This window comes from Rhinatrema bivittatum, chromosome 4 (assembly GCF_901001135.1).
Source record: "Rhinatrema bivittatum chromosome 4, aRhiBiv1.1, whole genome shotgun sequence".
In the NCBI taxonomy this organism is placed as follows: domain Eukaryota; kingdom Metazoa; phylum Chordata; class Amphibia; order Gymnophiona; family Rhinatrematidae; genus Rhinatrema; species Rhinatrema bivittatum.
Window position 1 is genome coordinate 161,138,472 of NC_042618.1, and position 20,099 is coordinate 161,158,570.

The 20,099-nt window shown below is 47.2% G+C and overlaps 1 protein-coding gene across 1 annotated transcript in view; it reads right to left on the reverse strand.

Annotated features, from left to right (window-relative positions):
• Positions 1 to 20,099, reverse strand: part of LOC115090217 (coiled-coil domain-containing protein 57-like) — a 166,928-nt gene that overhangs the window by 80,536 nt on the left and 66,293 nt on the right. The window contains exon 4 of the mRNA XM_029599029.1: positions 5,684 to 5,897. Within this exon, the coding sequence (XP_029454889.1) occupies positions 5,684 to 5,729 (46 nt within the window). The 5' untranslated portion in view covers positions 5,730 to 5,897. The remainder of the gene's footprint in view (positions 1 to 5,683; positions 5,898 to 20,099) is intronic.

The following is a 20,099-nucleotide window of genomic DNA, read 5'->3' on the forward strand; positions in this document are numbered from 1 at the left end:
CCTTGGCTGCAACCGCGCTCTTCTTTTAATTTCTTGGCCGCTGGTGATGTGAGCGCTGGAAGCCACCCGCTGTCTCCTTTTATTTCCTGCTGCCGCCTATCTGGGGTCCAGTTGTGGGCCGTGGTCTCCTTTCCCTTTCTTTGGCTGGCACCGGCCTGGGATACGGAAGGAACCCGCAGTCTGTCACATCACGGCCGTCCCTGTGCTTTCATTGGCATGAGCGCCCATCAATTTGGGCGCTCATGCCAATGAAAGCACAGGGACGGGCGGGCGTGACGGCGCTCAAGCCCAGGAAAGTACGCTTCGCTTCGGTTTCAAGGCCGTAACTCAGCAGTCTTGGGGGGGGGAGGAGGGGGTAGCTGTCAGTCAGAAGTCGAGCTGGAGTACCTGCTAGAACATCATCGAGAGCCAGGAGAACCGGGACCGGGGGGGGACGGGGGGGGGGGGAACACCACTGCAAGCTGCTTTCGCCGCCGGCTGCCCCCCCTCCGGAGGACGGCAGAGAGGACGGCAGAGAAGGCTGAAAGGGCTGAAAAACAACAAAAGGTAAGTTGGCACATGTCGAGCTGCTTCGGGAGGAGGGGATATTAGGTTTTCATGGGTTAAAGTTGGGATCCACTTCCTGGCGCCTGTCATTTCAAATGTCATTTGAAATGACAGGTACCAGCGCACCCAGGATACTGTATAGGCGCTGTATTAAGCGCCTATACAGTAAAATCGGTTGCGCGGGCCTAACGCTTCCCCTAACGCTTCGCAGACGCGGCTTGCATTTGCAAGTAATTTAAATAGAGTATCGAGCGGTATGTGATCAGAACTGTGCGTGCGGCAAACGAGGGTGCGCCCGGCACTGCCGCACTCTTTCTATCGCGGCCTTACTGTATCGACCCGTAAGTTGGTGGCTGTGTGGGTGAAGATTCCAGCAGGCAGAAGTAGTTGAATACAGGCACTGTACCAGGGAGAGCAGGCCCTCGAGGAGTGAGTACCTGATCCCAGATAGGCATCTGAAAGAGAGCAAAGGGCCCCCAAGAAGTGGGTATCCAAGGCAGAGAGCGCTTCCAGCAGCAGCAAGAAAGCGGCAGAGTAGCTCAGACCGAAGGCTTTCCATCCATTCATGATCCTAGACTGATCCTAGTCCGATCAGATCCAGTCTTTGCTAACTTGATGAGCTAGCAAACAAGGGCAGGCTAAATACCTGGATCGAGTGACGTCACTCGAGGGGATGCTTCCGAGGTTCCCGCCATGATGTGGATAAAGACATGGGTGGTGTGCACGCATGCACCCTAGGAGGCCCTTAGGAGAAACACGGCATGAGACTTTGCCATAGCTGTTCCGGGGACGCCGGAGAGAGCGGCATGCAGATGCGGCGGTAGCCATCTTCCCAAGGCTAGCGGGGAGAGCAGAGAAAAAGGTGAGGCAAAAAGGTCGAAGCCATCTAAGACCGACTGATGCAACATTAGCGCGGCAACCTCGAATGCTCGCTTCAACTGCATCTCCAGCTTGCGGTCCTGCATATACTTAAGGGCAGCCCACCCCCAGCAATTGGGATAGTGGTCTTTTTCTAGACTGCCGAGACCACGGCGTCCACCTTTGGAATCTTCAGAAAATCCAAAACATCAGACGATAATAGGTACTAGAGATGTGAATCGTGTGATCGATCGTCTTAACGATCAATTTTGGCTGGGGGAGGAGGGAATCGGATCGTCACGGTTTTGTTTTTTTTTTTAAATCATGTAAATCGTAAATCGGGGAAGGGCGGGAAAACCGGCACACTAAAACAACCCTAAAACCCACCCCGACCCTTTAAAATAAATCCCCCACCCTCCCGAATCCCCCCCAAAATGTCTTAAATTACCTGGGGTCCAGTGGGGGGGTCCCGGTGTGATCTTCCACTCTCGGGCCACGGGTGCGTTAATAGAAATGGCGCCGGCGCTACCTTTGCCCTGTCATATGACAGAGCAAAGGTAGCGCCGGCGCCATTTTGGTTCCTGTCCCCCGACGTCACGAGCGCAGGAGATCGCTCCCGGACTCGAATCGTATTGCCGTATTGCAAAATGGCGCTGGCCGTATGGCCATATTGCTGTATTGCCAAATGGCGCCGGCCATATGGCCGGCGCCATTTGGCAATACGGCAATACGATTCAAGTGCAGGAGGTCGCTCCCGGACCCCTGCTGGACTTTTGGCAAGTCTTGTAGGGGTCAGGAGGCCCCCCCAAGCTGGCCAAAAGTCCCTGGGGGTCCAGCGGGGGTCCGGGAGCGATCTCCTGCACTCGTGACGTCGGGGGACAGGAACCAAAATGGCACCGGCGCCATTTCTATTAACGCACCCGTGGCCCGAGAGTGGAAGATCACACCGGGACCCCCCCACTGGACCCCAGGTAATTTAAGACATTTTGGGGGGGTTTGGGAGGGTGGGGGATGTATTTTAAAGGGTCGGGGTGGGTTTTAGGGTTGTTTTAGTGCGCCGGTTTTCCCGCCCTCCCCCTTCCCCTCCCCCCGATTTACGATTTTTGACGATAAATCAGGGGAATTCCTATTGTATCGCGCCTCTAACGATTTTTGACGATTTAAAATATATCAGACGATATTTTAAATCGTCAAAAAACGATTCACATCCCTAACATTGGGTACAGTTTTGCCATAGCTCTACCCATCTTCAAGCCGGAATCTGGAGTCTCCCACTCCTGGGTCACTAGTTTGCGAACCTTTTTAGGCAGAGGAAAGGATGTTGTGGGACCCCTAATGCCGTCAAGGACTGGATTGACGCCCTCGTTGTCAGACTCTTCTTGAGAAACCTTAAGTCCCAGACCTTCAAGGACCTGGGGAATAAGGGGTCTTAACTCATCCCGCTTGAATGAACACGCCATGCTGGGGTCATCCCCCTCCGCAGGAGGGTTATCGGGCTCATCCGGATCATCAGTATCCACATCAGCTGGATCCGACCGCGGATCCAGGTCTGCCACCCCTACTACCCCAGAAGCCGGCATCGCCCCAGACCCCGGGATTGGATCTCACATACCCTGGGGAGAATCCCCTGTGGGGTGAGCCTGATCAGAGAGGCACTGACGAGGGTCCGTACCCTGACCTCTTTTCTCAGGTGGGTCCGAACTTGCCCCCAGAAGACCGGGCTGCTTTACCGCGGAAAGCCTGGTGCATAAGGAGGACAAATTCTGGGGAAAACCCCTCCAGGTCCCCTCCCCCACTGGAGAGTTGGCTGGGGTGATATCATCAGAACAGGCAGAAAATCCTCTTCCCGCGAAGCCGAAGGCGAGAGACATTCCCTCCCCGAGGGAGGAGGCAAGAAGTCCTGAAGAGCCCTCTAACCCCGGGGAACACGCTGCGCATAAGGAGGCTGCATCTAACGCCTGGCCGCGTGACCCATACATGCGGCAGGCCTGCGATTCTGTTTTTGGTTCCATCCGAGCAGTGCACCGATAGTCTGACGCGAAATAGAAAAGGGCGCGAATAAAAAAAGAAACGCTCAGTGCTGCGATGCGGAGTAAATTTCAGTCAGGCAGGGCCGGAAAAACAAACTTTTCGTGCTGTGGGCTAAGAGACTACTGGCTGAGGAGAAAAAAAACATGCGCAGCCATGCTGCGGGAAAGGAGCCTGTCTATAGTGAAATCACAAGGCCCCCAGCAGGGAAGCAGCGAGTAAACGAGGCACACGGAGAAAAAAACTCACCCTTGCCCTCAGAAAATGTCCCGGAGCCCCGGGAGCTGAGGGGAACACTGCTGACAGCTTCCCCGGCCGGCCTTAAAAGACCCGGTCCCTCCTGCACCTCTCCTTACCTCAGCACTGAAGACTGTCAGTCAGCTGCAGTGAAAACAGCTCTTTTTTTTTTTTTTAAATTAAACTTTACCAAGACACAGAGAAAAGCTGTTGCAGGAGACAAGGGAGCAGCTGTAGCAGAGACGGTGGTGAGTAGCCAGGAGCCCCTGGTCGTCATACACCGAACTGTGGCGGGTGAAACCCTGACAGGAATATCCAATTCCCCGGATGCCCGGCTTCTACTGAGGGATGGCCCACGAAGGCGCCTAACACCTCAGGAAGCGACTGTAAACCAAAAAATTAAATTCAAACTAACTAAATAAAAAATATAACTAAAGACTGCAGGTGTGCATCTGTACCATCCGCTGAAGTCAGAGAAATACTGAGTGACTGTAGGCGGCACTCTCGTTATGTAGCAGTGCCCAAAGTTCTAATTGTTCTCTGACTCCACCTGCTGGTAGGGATACACAACCCACTTTTCTGGACCGATCTGGGTATGTTCAGGAACAGGGCCTTGCCAAAAGGCTACTCAAACCCACCAAACTGCCACGACTCCTCAAGCTCCCTCACAGGTGGGAATGGACGTCATATTCGCACACCAAGGCTCGGAGACCAGAAGGGGAATGGAAACTCTCACTCCTTTTTCTTCTTCTTCTTTTTTTTTTTTACCTGAGCTCAGCCCATCCAAGCCAAGTATAGAGTTGGTCTCCAACTGCAGGGGAAGAAGGCTAATGCCTTCACTGCCGCACTTGGCTTTTCCTTTTTTTTTTTTTTTTTTTAAAGCAATCCTCAATAGGGAGATGCACGTCCACCATCTGCTGGAGACGGAGAATACTGGCGGGCTGATGTCAATGCAGGGATATATATACCGTGACGTCAGCTTTGCTCCGTCTCCATCTGCTGGTAGAGATGCATAACCCACTGGTGTGGATTAACTTGTCTGAATGCTAACAAATATCCTTTACTGTTGATATATATACTGTTGATATATCAAGGAATTTCTTATTGGCCAAACAAAACATTCTATTAGGGAAATAATCTTTAAAAAGATTAGATAAAAATGTCAGGGCCATACTGTGAACTGATTTAAACATGAGGGTTAAGATTTTAAACTTAACCCTCTGTTCCACAGGCAGCCAGTGGAGCTGGTATAACAATAGCGTTATATGATCTTGCCATGAAGCATTCAAAACCAACCTGGATACAGAATTTTGTAGAAACTGTAATGCTTGTATCCTATTTTTAGGAATCCCAAAATAAGCAGAATTTATATAGTTTAAAATTGTCATAATAAAAGCCTGGACTATGATACGAAAGTCAGACTGCTCACTTAGAGGTCTAAGGTGCCTAAGTTGCTTCAATTTAAAGTATCCTGAAGATATACAGAACTTAATTTTCTGTAAGTCAACAGTGGGTCAAAATAGGTTTGTACCTGTGGCAATGAAGGGGAAAGTGACTTGCCAAAGGTCACAAGGAACATCAGTGGGAGAAGTGGGATTTGAACTTTGGCTTTGTTGGTTTAAAACCTACTTCTCTGACCATTAGGATACATCTCCACTCTGCAAGGATAAAGTTCCTGCGGGCCTACAAACTGTGTATACATTTAAAAAATTGCTCCCTCTATAAAATATTCCAACCATCATATTCTAATGGATGACATTTATTTATAGTTTTAGAGCGAGGACAATCCTATTGCTTCATTCTGTCTATCCTTGCTGATGAACTATAGAAGATGAAAGTAAAAAACATTTGCAAAAGCAATTCAACCACTGTAAAAACTGTGAAACAGAAATATATCTCCTGGCCTTCTCATTTCTCCAGAGCTGCACTTAACCCCTCCAATAATATCCCAATATGGCTCTTATTCAAACAGAATTTCTCAGTCTTGTCTCTCAATCCCCAGAGTTGTATTTACCGTTGCTTCGTGTTAATCCAAGTTCTGCTCGTAGCCGATTCCCCATTTCAATCAGTTGCTGCTTCTCTTGGACAAGACGGGAAATTTTTCTCACGGCCTCTTTAAGTTTGCAATGGAGCAGGTCAGCAGAGCAGACTAGTGACTGATGGGGTCCATCTCCAGATCCATACCCATTTAACTGCTGCCTGTGAGTTAGTATCTCCTCCTGGAGCTCCTTATAATCATTCAGGGTTATTGAGTTTTTACAGTTTATATCAACTGATCTCTGCATGTGCAGTTACATACAAACATGACAGCAAAAACTGATCATAGTCTTCCCATCCACACCAACTGTTCAGCTCTACAGTCCTTCCACTCTTTCAGAGATTCCCTGTGCTTCTTGCACACTTTCTTGAATTCAGATACTGTCCTTGACTTTACCACATTCATTGGGAGGATGTTTCATGCCTCCACCACCCTTTCTGTATTTAAACATTTCCTTAGATTACTCCTGAGCCTCCCCTCATCCCATGACCCCTCATTTCAGAAACACAGAAATATGATGATACAGAAAGACTATATGGTCTATCTAATCAATAGTCTAATCCAGTTCAATAGCTGCTCCAAAAGTATCATGATATATCATTAACATCAGATGGAGCCCAGCGCAGAACTTTGACGTCAAAGCTTCTAGAAGCTTTGAGAATACCCCACTGGGATTGTTCAGACCTAGCCACTCTTCTGAATTCCCTGCAGGGTCCTCTCAGTCCATAATAAAGCTAATATTTAGAAAAAACAACTCCAAGGGGAGGCAGTAGGCTTTTGTGGGGTCTGACATCCTGCTGTATGACAGACAACCAGCATTACTTCACCAACTACAAGGATATCTATGATGGCAGTCTTCCCACATAGATATTCCCAACCCACAGTTGCCTCAAACAAAAAGAAAAAGGAAAAATCTAAACAGTACCAACCAGCAATACTATTTTGGGGGCAGGGGGGCATACAGGCCAACCTGACATTTTCCAGTTAAAATCCTAAGGCGGGATGGAGTTGAATTATACACCCCAAAGAGATCCTTTAAGACAGACTGTCCAAAACTTATTGTCATGTTAGAAGATTCTTTTGAAACACAAGTGAGATGTGTATATGTGAAGGAAAAACTCAAGTCACAGCTTTGCTACTGTCACTGTTCAGGCTCCAGCACTGTAAGCCTTAACATGACCCACCTCACCCAAGCCTTACTGGATGTAGCAAACAGGTGCAATCCTCTAGCCAAGAGCAGTAGAGTACGTGTCTACATGAATTCCAGATATAATGGTATCAATAAAACAAAAACTGGGTGGACTATCTATGGGCTTTGGCCCTACATAAGATAGAAGGTTTGTAATTCAAATTGCAATATCGGATCACTTTCATGGATTTAGGGACAAGCAGACTTAGGAATGTGCACAGAACCAGTACACTGCAAAAACTTAGTGCAAGGTGGTAAAAACACTAAAGGACTGGAGCTCATTAATTCTGCATGCCGAATGATTGCCACCAAAATTATGACATTCTAGGTCAGGTACTTCAGCTCACAAGAGCTGGTTGCTTCTATGCTCAGGCATTTTGGAACTTTTCTTCCAGGTACTTCTCAATTTTTCGTAAGCCAAAAAAAGCAGGGAGGCCACATGCTTCCTAGAATCTAGAGGTGAACGAGCCACCTGGATGCTTGGAGACCAGTGCAATTCCCAGGAGTCTGGTGAGAGTGAGCTCTTCTCCCCATGGGAAATCTTTGAGGGCTTTATGTCCGATGCCAAAAAATACCCTCTCCTGGCATCATGCATGCTTCTGCATGGATGGAGAATCGATGCCATCTTTGCTTCCTAAATCCCTCGATTTCGATGCCTCCAATATCAATGCACATTTAACCAGCTAAATCTCCTGGGCTAGGTCTTTTTTCCTCTATTGATCACAGGGTAAAAAGACCAAGCTCAGCTGCACTAACAGCAAAAATCTACAGGCCCACTTGAGCCATCAGATAAAAGATGAACACATAATCCAAAGACTGGGAAAAAAACATAACCGAAACCAGGACCAGTGGCCAACTGAAAATAAGAAAGAATGAATTTTAAATGGACAAAACAAAACCTATCTAGAGAACTAGAGAATAAAAATTACTATCATAGCCTATGAAAAAAAGCTCCTGCAACTCTTACTGCAGCAACTGTGGGAGACAGAGATGAACTGCAACCTTCAGGCTCTGCAGGAAAGATAAGACTGAGGGGCTATGCAGGGAATGCAGGAGAGTAGGGCTGCACATGCCCAATAGGTTATTCTCAAAGCTTTAGGCTCCATCTGATATCATCACTCATGTTTAAGGACTGCCATTCTGCTTATCCTCAGAGAAGCAAATAAACTCATCCTTTTTATAACCGTTCCCACAAGTACCTTTATCACATTACTTTTATTTTGGCATTTATATGGCATCCTGAATCAGAGCACAAATAATACACATAGAACATAAAATATGTAGGAGTGCGTGAGGCAACAAGAGCGAAGGTGACATGTACAAGGTCACATCAAGCATCAATGGCAAAAGAAGAACTTGAATTCACGTTTGCCGGTTTGTACCCCATTATTTTAAGCACTAAAAAAACTCCTTTACCAATTGAATTCAAGGCTAATGAATTTTGACAGTTACTTCTCTAAAACTAATGAAAAAGAACTTCCTAAATGAAGACATCATGGACCACTAGAGGGACAAAATTATAGCTTGTTATTTAAAAGCAGGTTTTAATGAGAAAACCACCACTAAGTATTGATCCAGTACTTTACCCTGCCAAAATCTATTATTTGAGTTTGATTTTGGGTTCTTGATTAGAAAATGTATCTGGGCAAACTTAACTTATTTCTTAACTAAATACTTGCTATTTATATTCCAGTGCACCTGCTTCCATACTCCTAATGTACACCACTTCTTATCTATTTACTTGCAATAATACTCACATAAATATCGGGGGTAATCATATCTAATGATCTTAAGATGGCCAAACAGGTAAATAAAGCAATGGTAAAAGCCAGAAAGATGCTTGGCTGCACAGGGAGAGGAATGGTCAGCACAAAAAGGGAGGTGATATTGCCCCTGTATTGGTCCCTGGTGAGAGCTCACTTGGAATACTGTGTACAATTCTGGATATTGCATCTTCAAAAGAATTTAAACAGGATGGAGTCGGTCAGATGGCTACTAAAATGGTCAGTGCTCTTTTTTCTAAGGCATATGGGGATAGACTTAAAGATCTAAACAAGCATACCCTAGAGGAAAGACGAGGTAGGAGAGTCAAATAACACTCAGTACTAACCCTAGATTCCAGTTAAGTGTGAGAAAGAAGTCAAGATGTCTCTCCACTGACAGAAAGAAACAGGAAAGTTGCAAGTGGCAACTCTTGTGAAAGCAGCACTTTTTCTCTGACCAGGGACCCCTGAGTGTCCCTGATCACATTCAGTCTGACCGGCAGAACAGACTGCTCATCCACCTGGCCTACAACTTCAAGACCTACTGCAAAAGATAATTCATTCTCCAACAGAAGAACCTTGTGGGTATACAAGGTGGAACAAACCCCACCCTATGATGTCGGCAGTGCTCACAGCACCTAATAATGTCAATGGTGCCCAAGGCACCCAACAGCATCAATTAAGCCCTATATCGCACGTAGCGCTTGATGGGTTCCCTTCGACAGTGTTAATGATTCCCACAGCACTCCACAGTGTCTGTGGCACTCATCAGTGTTGATGGTACCAATGGTGCACCCACAGACCCCTATGCTCAATAGTGAAAATGGCCCCAGAGCTCGTTGCAGTTGATGGCACTGAATGGTGCTGACAACATCCATGGCGTCATCCGCACCAACAGTACTCGATGATGTCAATGGCGCCCACTGCACTCGACTGCGTCAATGGCACCCACTGTGCTCAGTGGTGTCGATGGTGCTCAATAACATTGATAGCACTCGACAGCTCCCAACAGCATTAGATAATCAAGGGGTTAAAGAGGCACTTAAGGAAAATAAGACTATTGCGCAAAAACTGAATGAATTCTTCGCTTCAATGTTTACTGAAGAGGATGTTGAGGAGATACCTGTGCAGGAAACTATTTTCAATGGTGATGATTCAGAAGAACTGATAGAAATGATCACTGTGAAGCTGGAAATTGTAATAAGGCAGACTGACAAATTAAAGAGTTGCAAATCGCCTGAACCACATTGTATGCATCCCAGAGTTCTGTAAGAACTCAAAAATGAAACTTCAGTTTAATTTTAAACTGGTAATTTGTAACCTTTGTCCGCCATACCTGAAGACTGGAGGGTGGCCAATGTAACCCTGATCTTTAAAAAGGGCTCCAGGAAACAATAGATCAGTGAGTCTGACTTCAGTGCCCAGAAAAATCATGGAAACTATTCTGAAGATCAAAATCACCGAACATATAGAAAGACATGGTTTAATGAGACATGGCCAGCATGGATTTACACAAAGGAAATCTTGCCTCACCAATCTGCTGCATTTTTTCAAGGGATTACTATGTGAATAATGGTGAACCAGTAGATGTAGTTTACTTGGATTTTCAGAAGGTGTTTGACAAATTGCCCATGAGGGATTCCTGAGAAAATTAAAAAGTTACGGGATAGGAGGTAATGCCCTATTGTGGATTGCAAACTGGTTAAAAGATAGAAAGCAGAGAGTAGGACTACATGGTCATTTTTCTCAGTGGAGAAGAGGAAACAGTCTTAGGGATCTATACTGGGACCAATGCTTTTTAATATATTTATAAATGATCTGGAAAAGGGAAAGACAAGTGAAGTGATCAAATTTGCTGACATTACAAAATTGTTCCGAGTTGTTAAATCACAAGCGGACCATGGAGCCACATTGATGGACACCAAGCCATCGACATCAGTGGGGTCGTCAGTTCCATCGATGCTATTGGCAGACAGGTGTGTAAGAGACTGACCATCATCAAGCTCCTCCAGGCTGACCATGTCATGTTCCTTGATTTCAGCCTCAGCACTGGGGAAGGACAGTATTGAGTACTGAGGGAAGCCGAAGAAGCATCAGCATCGGTCCCCATTGATGCATGGTGCCAGGCACAAAGATGCACCAGCTCACGCTGTGATGATCCCAGAGTGATCCCGAGGCAAGGAGAGCTGGTCTTCCATCGATGCCAGGGGTGCGCAATGGACTCAATGGCAGCTACTGATCTTCCTCTCAGTTTCGAAGGGGATCTGGTCATGCCGCCTCCCTACTGGTCAGTTTTGGCATCGGCAATTTTTGAGGAAGAGCTTGAGAGGTGCAATCCTATCTCTAGCCCCATCCCCTGCCTAGCATGTCCCTTTCTTTCCCCATACCCTCAAGAATCTTAGCATTGGTGCCAGTCCATCTTGGAGCCGCTGCAGGAATCTCTGCACGCGCTCATTGGCATGTTACTGACCCAGCCGATGTCAGTTCCCAGGATGGCGTTGGTGCCTATCGGGACACAGCAGTCTCCCCCTGCCGATCCAGTGATCATGGCCAGTTCCTCAGAGGAGGAAGCTTCCCCTAGGCCAATTGAGACACCAAAGCTTACGGCCCACTCCCACCCCCGTTCAGTGCCATCGATGCTTGCCCTGCTGGGCGAAAGCTGGGCACTCAGGGTATCATCCCCGTTCAATAACAGTGAAGATAAGGAGGCCTATGACCTCTGGGGGTTTCCAGTGATGCCTCTGATGGTCTTCCCTCAGAACCATCTCCTCCAGAGAAACAAAGAAGGTCCCTGCCTGAGGACCTTACCTTCACAAGTTTTGTCTGGTTGATTTTATTTATTTATTTAAAAACTTTTCTATACCGTCATTTAGTAGTATACCATCACAACGGTTTACAGATAGGCACATAAATAAGTCTGGTTAGGATTATAAATTAGCTAGTAGGTGCCAATAAAGTTTCGGTTACATGATTCAAATAATATACGCTATTTGGATTGTGGATTGGAAGTTCCATTTATATGAATAATAGGATATCCATATGAGAATACTGTACTCTTAAATTAATCTTTAGGTATGAGAAAAAATAATAAAGGAGGGATAACTGCTATTTGTTGACTTAACAGTGTGCCGGAGTTCTCTTTCTTGTCCGCTAGTAGCTGAAGCCATCCTTTTTCAGTTGTTAACTAAGGAGGATGCCAGGCACAAAATGCTTGAGATCCTCCAGTTTGTAGAGCCTCATAAGGAAGTTGTAGTGGTCCCGGTGCACGACATCCTTAAGGAGCTATTGTTGAGGATCTGGAACACCCCTTCATAGTACCTCTTGTAAATAAGAAGGCAGACACAGTATATCTTGTCCAGAAGGCTTCCAAATTTGATAAGCGCCAGCTGTCCCACCAATTGATGGTAGTCGAATCCCTCTCAAGAGAGCCAAGCATTCTTGGACCCATTCCTCAATGCCCCCATGGAAGGATCATAGAGCAATGAACGCTCTTGGGAGGAAGGTATTTCAAGGAGCTATGCTCATTGCTCACATAGCTTCCTATCAGCTCTATATGAGCTAGTACTTGTGAGACATCTGGAAGCAGATGCAAGAGGTGGCTGAGCAGTTGCCTCAACAGCAACAGGACACCCTCATGTCACTGGTGAAAAAGGGCCTGGAGTATGGAAATCACCTACGATGTTTTCGAAACAGCATCAAGGGTCTCTGCAGTGGCATGGCTGTGAGCTTCGGATCTCTGACCAGAGGTACAAGAAAGATTCACTGACGTGCTGTGCAGTGGTGAGAATCTCTTCGGCAATAAGGTGAAGGATGCACTGTCCCAGTTTCGGGACCATCATGAGACCCTCCAGCAACTCCCTCCAGCACTCCGGACCCACCCTCCTCATCTAGGAGGTCGGCAAGATCGGGACATAAGATTTATTTCTTTCACCAGAGGAAGTACCATCCTCTGCCCTCTCACTCCTGTCAGCAACATCAGAGTTCTCGCAGTCAATTCAGGAAGCAGAGAGCTCCTAAGGCCCAGTTGGGTACCTCAATCAACTCCAGGGACGTTTTTTTGACTGGATCATAGTGAGCATAGCCCAGACACCTGTACCTAGGGCAATGGATCCACCAGTTGGGGGCAGGCTACGGTTCTCTGCGAACCAGTGGCCCAGTGTAACCTCAGTCCAGAGAGTTGTTTCCATCATCCATCAAGGGTATCAATTAAACCTTTCGGATGCCCCACCAAACTGCCCTCCAAACCTGTTTTGGGCCCAGGGCTGGTGCAAGAGGATTAGGCACCCTAGGCACCTTCTGCCTCACTGCAGCCCCACATGGCTCGTGCCCCCTAATGGTCAGCACCCTAGTTCGCCTAGTAGTTCCGCCGGCCCTGGTCCTGCCAACATTCTTTCCTCATTCGCACCAAGTTGAACAAGCCCTGCACAGTTTGGACTGCAAAAGAGCTTTAGCCTTCTATCTGGAGCAGACAGAAGCCCATAGACAGTCCACCCAACCTTTTGTTTCTTTTCATAGAAATAGGTTGGACACTACAATTGCCAAACAGATGCTATCAAATTGACTAGCAGATTGCATCTCCTTCTGTTAGGCCCAGGTGGGACTATATCTTGGTGCCATGTCAAGGCTCATTCTGTTAGAGCCAAGGCAACATCAGTGGCTTTCTTGCGAACAGTTCCTATGGAGGAGATCTGCAAGGCTGCAACGTGAAGTTTTGTTCACACATTCACATCTCACTATTGCTTGGATAGGGATGGCCAATGCGATAATGGGTTTGACAATTGTTGTGTTTGTGGCATTGTGGACCCTTGGTCGCAATGGAGATGACTCCGCCCACGGGGAGGGGCCCTATGGGGAACCACTGCGATAGGCTGAACTCAGATAGCAGACACAGTATGGATAGAGTCTTTATTGTACTGCTGTAGATAGATGGTGAAAGCAGGAAGGTAAGGCACTGATCCAAGAAGTGCCAGTACGTTCAACAGGCTCAGATGTGAAGTCTCACCCAGATGTTACAATAGGCGGAAGCCCGCAGTGCGGGTAACGTCACGGTTGGTGGGTGGAGCTGGAGCACCGGATCGTAGAGGTACTCACAGGAATGATGGTGTCTTCCTGATGGTGGAAAGTTGGGATCGAAGGTCCGTGGTGCAGGGCTGGTGGGCCCTCGAGGAGCGAGTACCTGAAGGTACAATATCCTGAAATGTAGAAGAGAGAAAAAGACCCCAGAGGAGCGGTTGTCATAGTTAGAGAAGACCCCGAAAGGTAGTTGGAAGCGAGAGACCCCCCTGAGGAGTGGGTATCTAGAGCTTCTTCAGGAGCAAGGCCCTTAGAGTGGAAGCAGCATCTAAGCGTGCACTTAGAGTGGTCAGAGTAGCTAAAACCGAAGTCCTTGCTAACTCAAAGTGGTAGCAGAAGTGGAGGCTAGATATACCCAGAGGTACTGACATCATGCGGTGGGGCTGCCCCCGAGGTTCCGCCATGACATGTATTTGAGCATAGGAGATGTGCGCGCTCGCGCCCTAGGAGGCCACAGGAGTGAGCATGGCGGATGGGAACACCCATGCTGGTTTGGAAACGCCGAGACCCTCGGCACTCGGTACCAGAGGCAGTCATCTTGCCCAAGTAGAGTGAAAGAGGAGAAAAAGAGGTAAGGCAGAGCGGTCGCAGCCGTCTGCGACCGACAGATGCAACAGTACCCCCCTTCAAAGGGCCCCCTCCAAGACCTCTTCCAGGTGGTTTGGGCTTGCGTGGGTGTGCCAGGTGGAATTGACGTACCATCTCCTTGTCTGTAATATTGGCCAGTGGTTCCCAGGAGTTTTCCTCTGGGCCGTAGTTCTCCCAGGAGAACTTCTTGCCTCTTTTACATACATCAAGGATGTTGTCTATGGCATATTCATTGTCATCTTCTGTATCCAGGCTGGTAGGCTCTGGGTCTTTCCTGGAGAACTCTGAGAGTATCACTGGCTTTAGAAGAGATACATGAAATGCATTGTGTATCTTCATTGCTGGAGGCAGTTTTAGACTGTATGTTAGATTTCCTAATCGCCGAAGAATGGCGAAAGGTCCCACAAAGCGAGGTGCAAATCTTGCAGATGGAAGCTTAAGTTGAAGGTACTTGGTGCTTAACCAAACCTTGTCTCCAGGTTTAAACTGGGGTGCCTTTTGATGATGAGCATCATAGGTTCTCTTTGCCTTTTGTCCTGCTTTGAGGAGAAGCTCCTTCGTCTGTCTCCAAGGTTGGGATAATTCTGCTGCAGTAGCCTGGGCAGCAGGAGAGGCTACTGACAATGGAACTGGCAGCGGAGGTAATTTGTTGTCTCCCGTAGACAAGCTGGAAAGGGGAAGACCCCGTTGAAGAAGCAGGATGTGAATTGATGGCAAATTCTGCCCAAGGCAGTAATTCAGCCCAGTTATTCTGTCTGGAGTTGACATAAGATCGCAGAAATTGTTTCAGCGTCCTATTCATCCTCTCAGTCTGACCGTTAGACTGAGGATGGTAGGCAGAGGTTAAGTCCAAGGCGATGCCAAATTTTTGACATAATGCTCTCCAAAACTTTGTAGTAAATTGCACTCCCCTGTCAGATAGGATATGTTTAGGCATCCCATGAAGACGGAAGATGTGTTTAATGAAGAGTTTTGCTAACTCAGTAGCAGAGGGTAGTCCTGGTAACGCTACAAAGTATGCCATTTTAGAGAAAAGTTCGACCGTAACCCATATGGTGTTATTGCCGTTGGATGACGGCAGGTCCACTACGAAATTGGTAGCTATATGGGTCCATGGTTCATCCGGTGATGATAGTGGCTGTAATAGGCCCCAAGGACGCCCGAGTGGTGGCTTTTGTTTGGAACAGACAGCACAGGAACCCATGTATACTTGTATGTCCTTCTTCATGGTTGGCCACCAATAAAATCTTTGCAACATAGCTAAAGTACAACTCTTTCCTGGATGGCCTGCCAGACGGGAATCATGTGCCCATCTCAACAGTTTTTTTTCTTAAACGTCTGGCCACCACTGTCTTCCCGGCAGGCACCGTGTGGGTGGCTGCGAGGACCACTCTTTCGGGATCAATGATATGACGGGGTTCAGCCGGCACATCCTGAGGTGAGAAGGATCATGATAGGGCATCAACCCGAGTGTTCTTCTCTCCCAGACGTTACTTCAGAAGGAAGTTGAATCTGTTGAAAAACAGAGATCATCTTGCTTGAAGGTAGTTGAGTCGTTGAGCATGTCGAAGGTACTCTAGATTCTTGTGATCAGTGTATACTACTATTTGGTGTTGTGCGCCTTCTAGCCAGGGATGCCACTCTTCAAAAGCCACTTGATGTCGAGAAGCTCCTTGTCTCCTATCCCATAATTTCTCTCAGCAGGCAAGAATCTCCTAGAAAAGAAGGAGCAAGGATGGAGCACAATGGATTCGCTATACTGACTTAGATCCGCCCCCATACCAACATCGGATGCGACAACCTCCGTTATGAAAGGACGGTGTGGGTCAGGGTGGCAGAGACATAGCTTCTTTTGAAAAGCCTCTTTGAGCGTCAGGAAGGCTAAGAAGGCTTCTGGATACCAATTGGCAGAGTTGGCTCCCTTCTTGATCATAGCAGTTAGAGGGACTGTCAATGATGAGTAGTTTTTAATAAAGGATCGGTAGTAATTGGTGAATCCCAAGAAGTGACGCAATGCCTTCACGCCTGTGGGTTGAGGCCAGTCCCGGATACTCTCAAGTTTCTTGGGGTCCATTTGAAAACCATTCTTAGAAACAATGTATCCCAGGAAGGGTACAGCTTCTTTGTGGAATTCGTACTTCTCAAGCTTAGCGTAAAGGTGGTACTCACTCAGGAGTCTTAGGTCTTTCTTAACATCCTCCTGATGACTTTGCAGATCTTGGGAAAAGATCAGTATATCATCGAGATATACTACTATGCATTGATACAATAAGTCCCGTAAGATGTCGTTCATCATATTTTGAAAGACTGCGGGGGCATTACTTAAACCGAAGGGCATGACGAGGTATTCAAAGTGTCCATCACTGGTGTTAAAAGCAGTCTTCCATTCGTCTCCTTCTCAAATACACACCAAATTTTAAGCTCCTTTTAGGTCTAATTTGGAGAATATTTTGGCCCCTTGGAGCCTATCAAACAGTCCAGATATTAAGGGCAGGGGGTACCTGTCCTTGATGGTAATCTCATTCCAACCCCTGTAGTCGATGCAGGGGTGTAAGGTGCCATCCTTTTTCCCCACGAAAAAGAAGCCTGCACCAGCAGGTGATTTGGAAGGTCTGATAAATCCCTTTTGCAGATTTTCTTGTATGTATGTAGACATAGCTTTAGTCTCAGCTACTGAAAGAGGGTAAACTCTTCCTTTGGGAGGTTCTGAATTTGGCTTCAGATTTATTGCACAATTGAAATCCCTGTGTGGCGGAAGAACATCAGCTGCTTGCTTTGAGAAAACATCCTAGAAGGAGGCATATTGTGGAGGTAAGCCAGGTAATGATGGGGTAGTAGGCATGCAGATGAGCGGTGAAACTTCAGCAAGACACCAACCATGACAGTCTGGTCCCCACTGGGACAGTTCCAAGGTAGCCCAATTAAATTGTGGCATATGGTCTTGAAGCCACGGCAGCCCCAATACCACCGGATGCATGGCTTTTTCCAACACTAGAAAAGAAATTGATTCTGAGTGTAGAGCTCCAGTGCGCAGGCCGATGGCCTGGAGGGTCAATGAAACTTCTCCAGGAAGTGCTTCTCCATGGATAGATGACAATAGCAGAGGTTTAGCTATTGGCGTGGTAGGAATCCGTAGATGTTCAACCAAGCGCTGCAGAATAAAATTACCTCCGGCACTGGAGTCAATAAGAGCGAGGGTCTGAAATTCGAGGCCTCCGCAAAGCAGAGATACAGGTAATAATGGAGGAGTAGGAGAGGTGAGGTCCAGGAGAAGTCCTCCTGCAGATCCCTGGCCCATCAGTTTCCCGGACAAATGGGACAATTTTGGACTACATGACCCGATTGGCCATGCGCTTGCGATAACGTCTCTCTTTAGAGGTCAAATGGCTTCGGCCTAGTTGGAAGCAATAGGCACAGGTTTAGGACAGTTAGTCCTCACTGTAGATTTTTGAGGACTCTTAGCCTCCTGAGTACGATCTCGGATACGGCGGTCAATTCTCCCTGCTACTTCCTTCAGGGACTCAAGGGTATCAGGCAAGTCATGAGCCACTAATTCATCCTTTACGCGAGAGTTGAGACCCTCCATGAATATGGCATGTAAGCATCCAGTGTCCCAATGTAGTTCAGATGCTAGAGTCTTAAATTCAATAGTAAAGTCTGTAAGAGGCTTGTTACCTTGCTGAAGGTTGAGCAAGGCAGATCCAGCGATGGTCTGGCAAGCCGGGTCATCAAACACAGACTTAAAAAGTTTTAGAAATCCTGGTAGGTCATTCAGGATAGGATCTTCATGTTCCCATAACGGTGAAGCCCAGGCCAGGGCTCGTCCTTCTAGGAACAACAGGATGTAGGTGGTCTTTGAAGCCTCGGTGGGAAAAAGGGTAGGCTGTAATGAAAAATGCATGCTGCATTGATTAACAAACCCTCTGCACATCTTGGCTTCACCCGTAAAGTGAGTAGGTGTGGATAAAGATACAGTGGTCTTAAGGGTTACCACTGGTGACAGCAATTCCTTCACAGGAGGAGCTGAAGAGTTCAGTTGAGCGTGTAACTGATTGAAAGCAGTAGCTAGGCTCTCCAAAGACTTTTGTTGTTCTGTGATCCACTGGGCTAGGCCAGGGATGGCCTGCAGGGCTACGAGCTGAGCAGAGTCTATGGAGTTAGCAATCTGTTGTGTTTGTGGCATTGAGGGGACCCTTGGTCACAATGGAGATGACTCCGCCCATGGGGAGGGGCCCCGTGGTGAACCACTGTGATAGGCTGAACTCAGATAGCAGACACAGTATGGATAGAGTCTTTATTGTACTGCTGTAGATAGATGGTGAAAGCAGGAAGGTAAGGCACTGATCCAAGAAGTGCCAGTACGTTCAACATGCTCAGATGTGAAGTCTCACCCAGATTTTACGATAGGCGGAAGCCCGCAGTGCGGGTAACGTCGTGGTTGGTTGGTGGAGCTGGTGGAACGGATCGTAGAAGTACTCACAGGAATGATGGCGTCTTCCTGATGGTGGAAGGTTGGGACCAAAGGTCCGTGGTGCAGGATATAATGGCTGGTGGGCCCTCGAGGAGCGAGTACCTGATGGTCCGATATCCTGAAATGTAGAAGAGAGAGAAAGACCCCCGAGGAGCGGTTGTCTTAGTTAGAGAAGATCCCAAAGGGTAGTTGGAAGCGAGAGACCCCCGAGGAGCGGGTATCTAGAGCTTCTACAGGAGCGAGGTCCTTAGAGTGGAAGCAGCGTTTAAGCGTGCAGCTTAGAGCGGTCAGAGTAGCTAAAACCGAAGTCCTTGCTAACTCAAAGTGGTAGCGGAAGCGGAGGCTAGATATACCCGGAGGTACTGACGTCATGCGGTGGGGCCACCCCCGAGATTCCCGCCTTGACGTGTATTTGAGCGTAGGAGATGAGCGCGCTCACGCCCTAGGCGGCCACGGGAGTGAGCATGGTGGATGGGGATGCCCATGCTGGTTTGGAAACGCCGAGACACTCGGCACTGGAGGCAGCCATCTTGCCCAAGAAGAGTGAAAGAGGAGAAAAAGAGGTAAGGCAGAGTGGTCGCAGCCGTCTACGACCGACGGACGCAACACCAATTTGTCCTTCGGAACTTGTTTGAAGTGTAGAACCCAACTCTGTTCCCACCTAGGGTCCTTTATTTCTGATCAGATCTTTCCCCCCTCTTGTTACAAACAAAACTCTTATTGTTGTACCTGTTGGCACCTGTTTTAAGTGTTTTGTTGGTCTCTCTTTTATGATGAGGGTAGGGAAAGTAGAGTTGCTTACCAGTAACAGGTGTTCTCCAAGGATAACAGAATGTTAGTTTTCATGAAACCCACCCATCACCCCATTGGAGTTGGGTTTCTTCTTGTTTTATATTATTTTCAATTCTATATTATAAGACTGAAGAAGGACCCCATGTGGACTCGTGTTATAAAGCATGCTCAATATGATCAAGTTAAAAGTTCTAGAAATTTTGACATGTTTTCTGTTTCAGGGCTTCATCTGATGATGTTACCCATGTGTGAAGACTAACATTCTGCTGTCCTTGGAGAATACCTGTTACAGGTAAGCAATTCTGCTTTCCCTATCCTAACTTTTTCCCCGGGAACACCTCTTTGCAGTTCATGTAATTGTTTCAGTACATACTTTTTCGCATAAAATTCGCAGGGTAATTTTAAAAAATGCTGTATTATGTACATAAATGCTTTTGAAATTTACAGCCTATATTACATTGTACATTTTTTATATCACCTTCACAAATATGAACTCAAAGTAGTGTACATTATAAA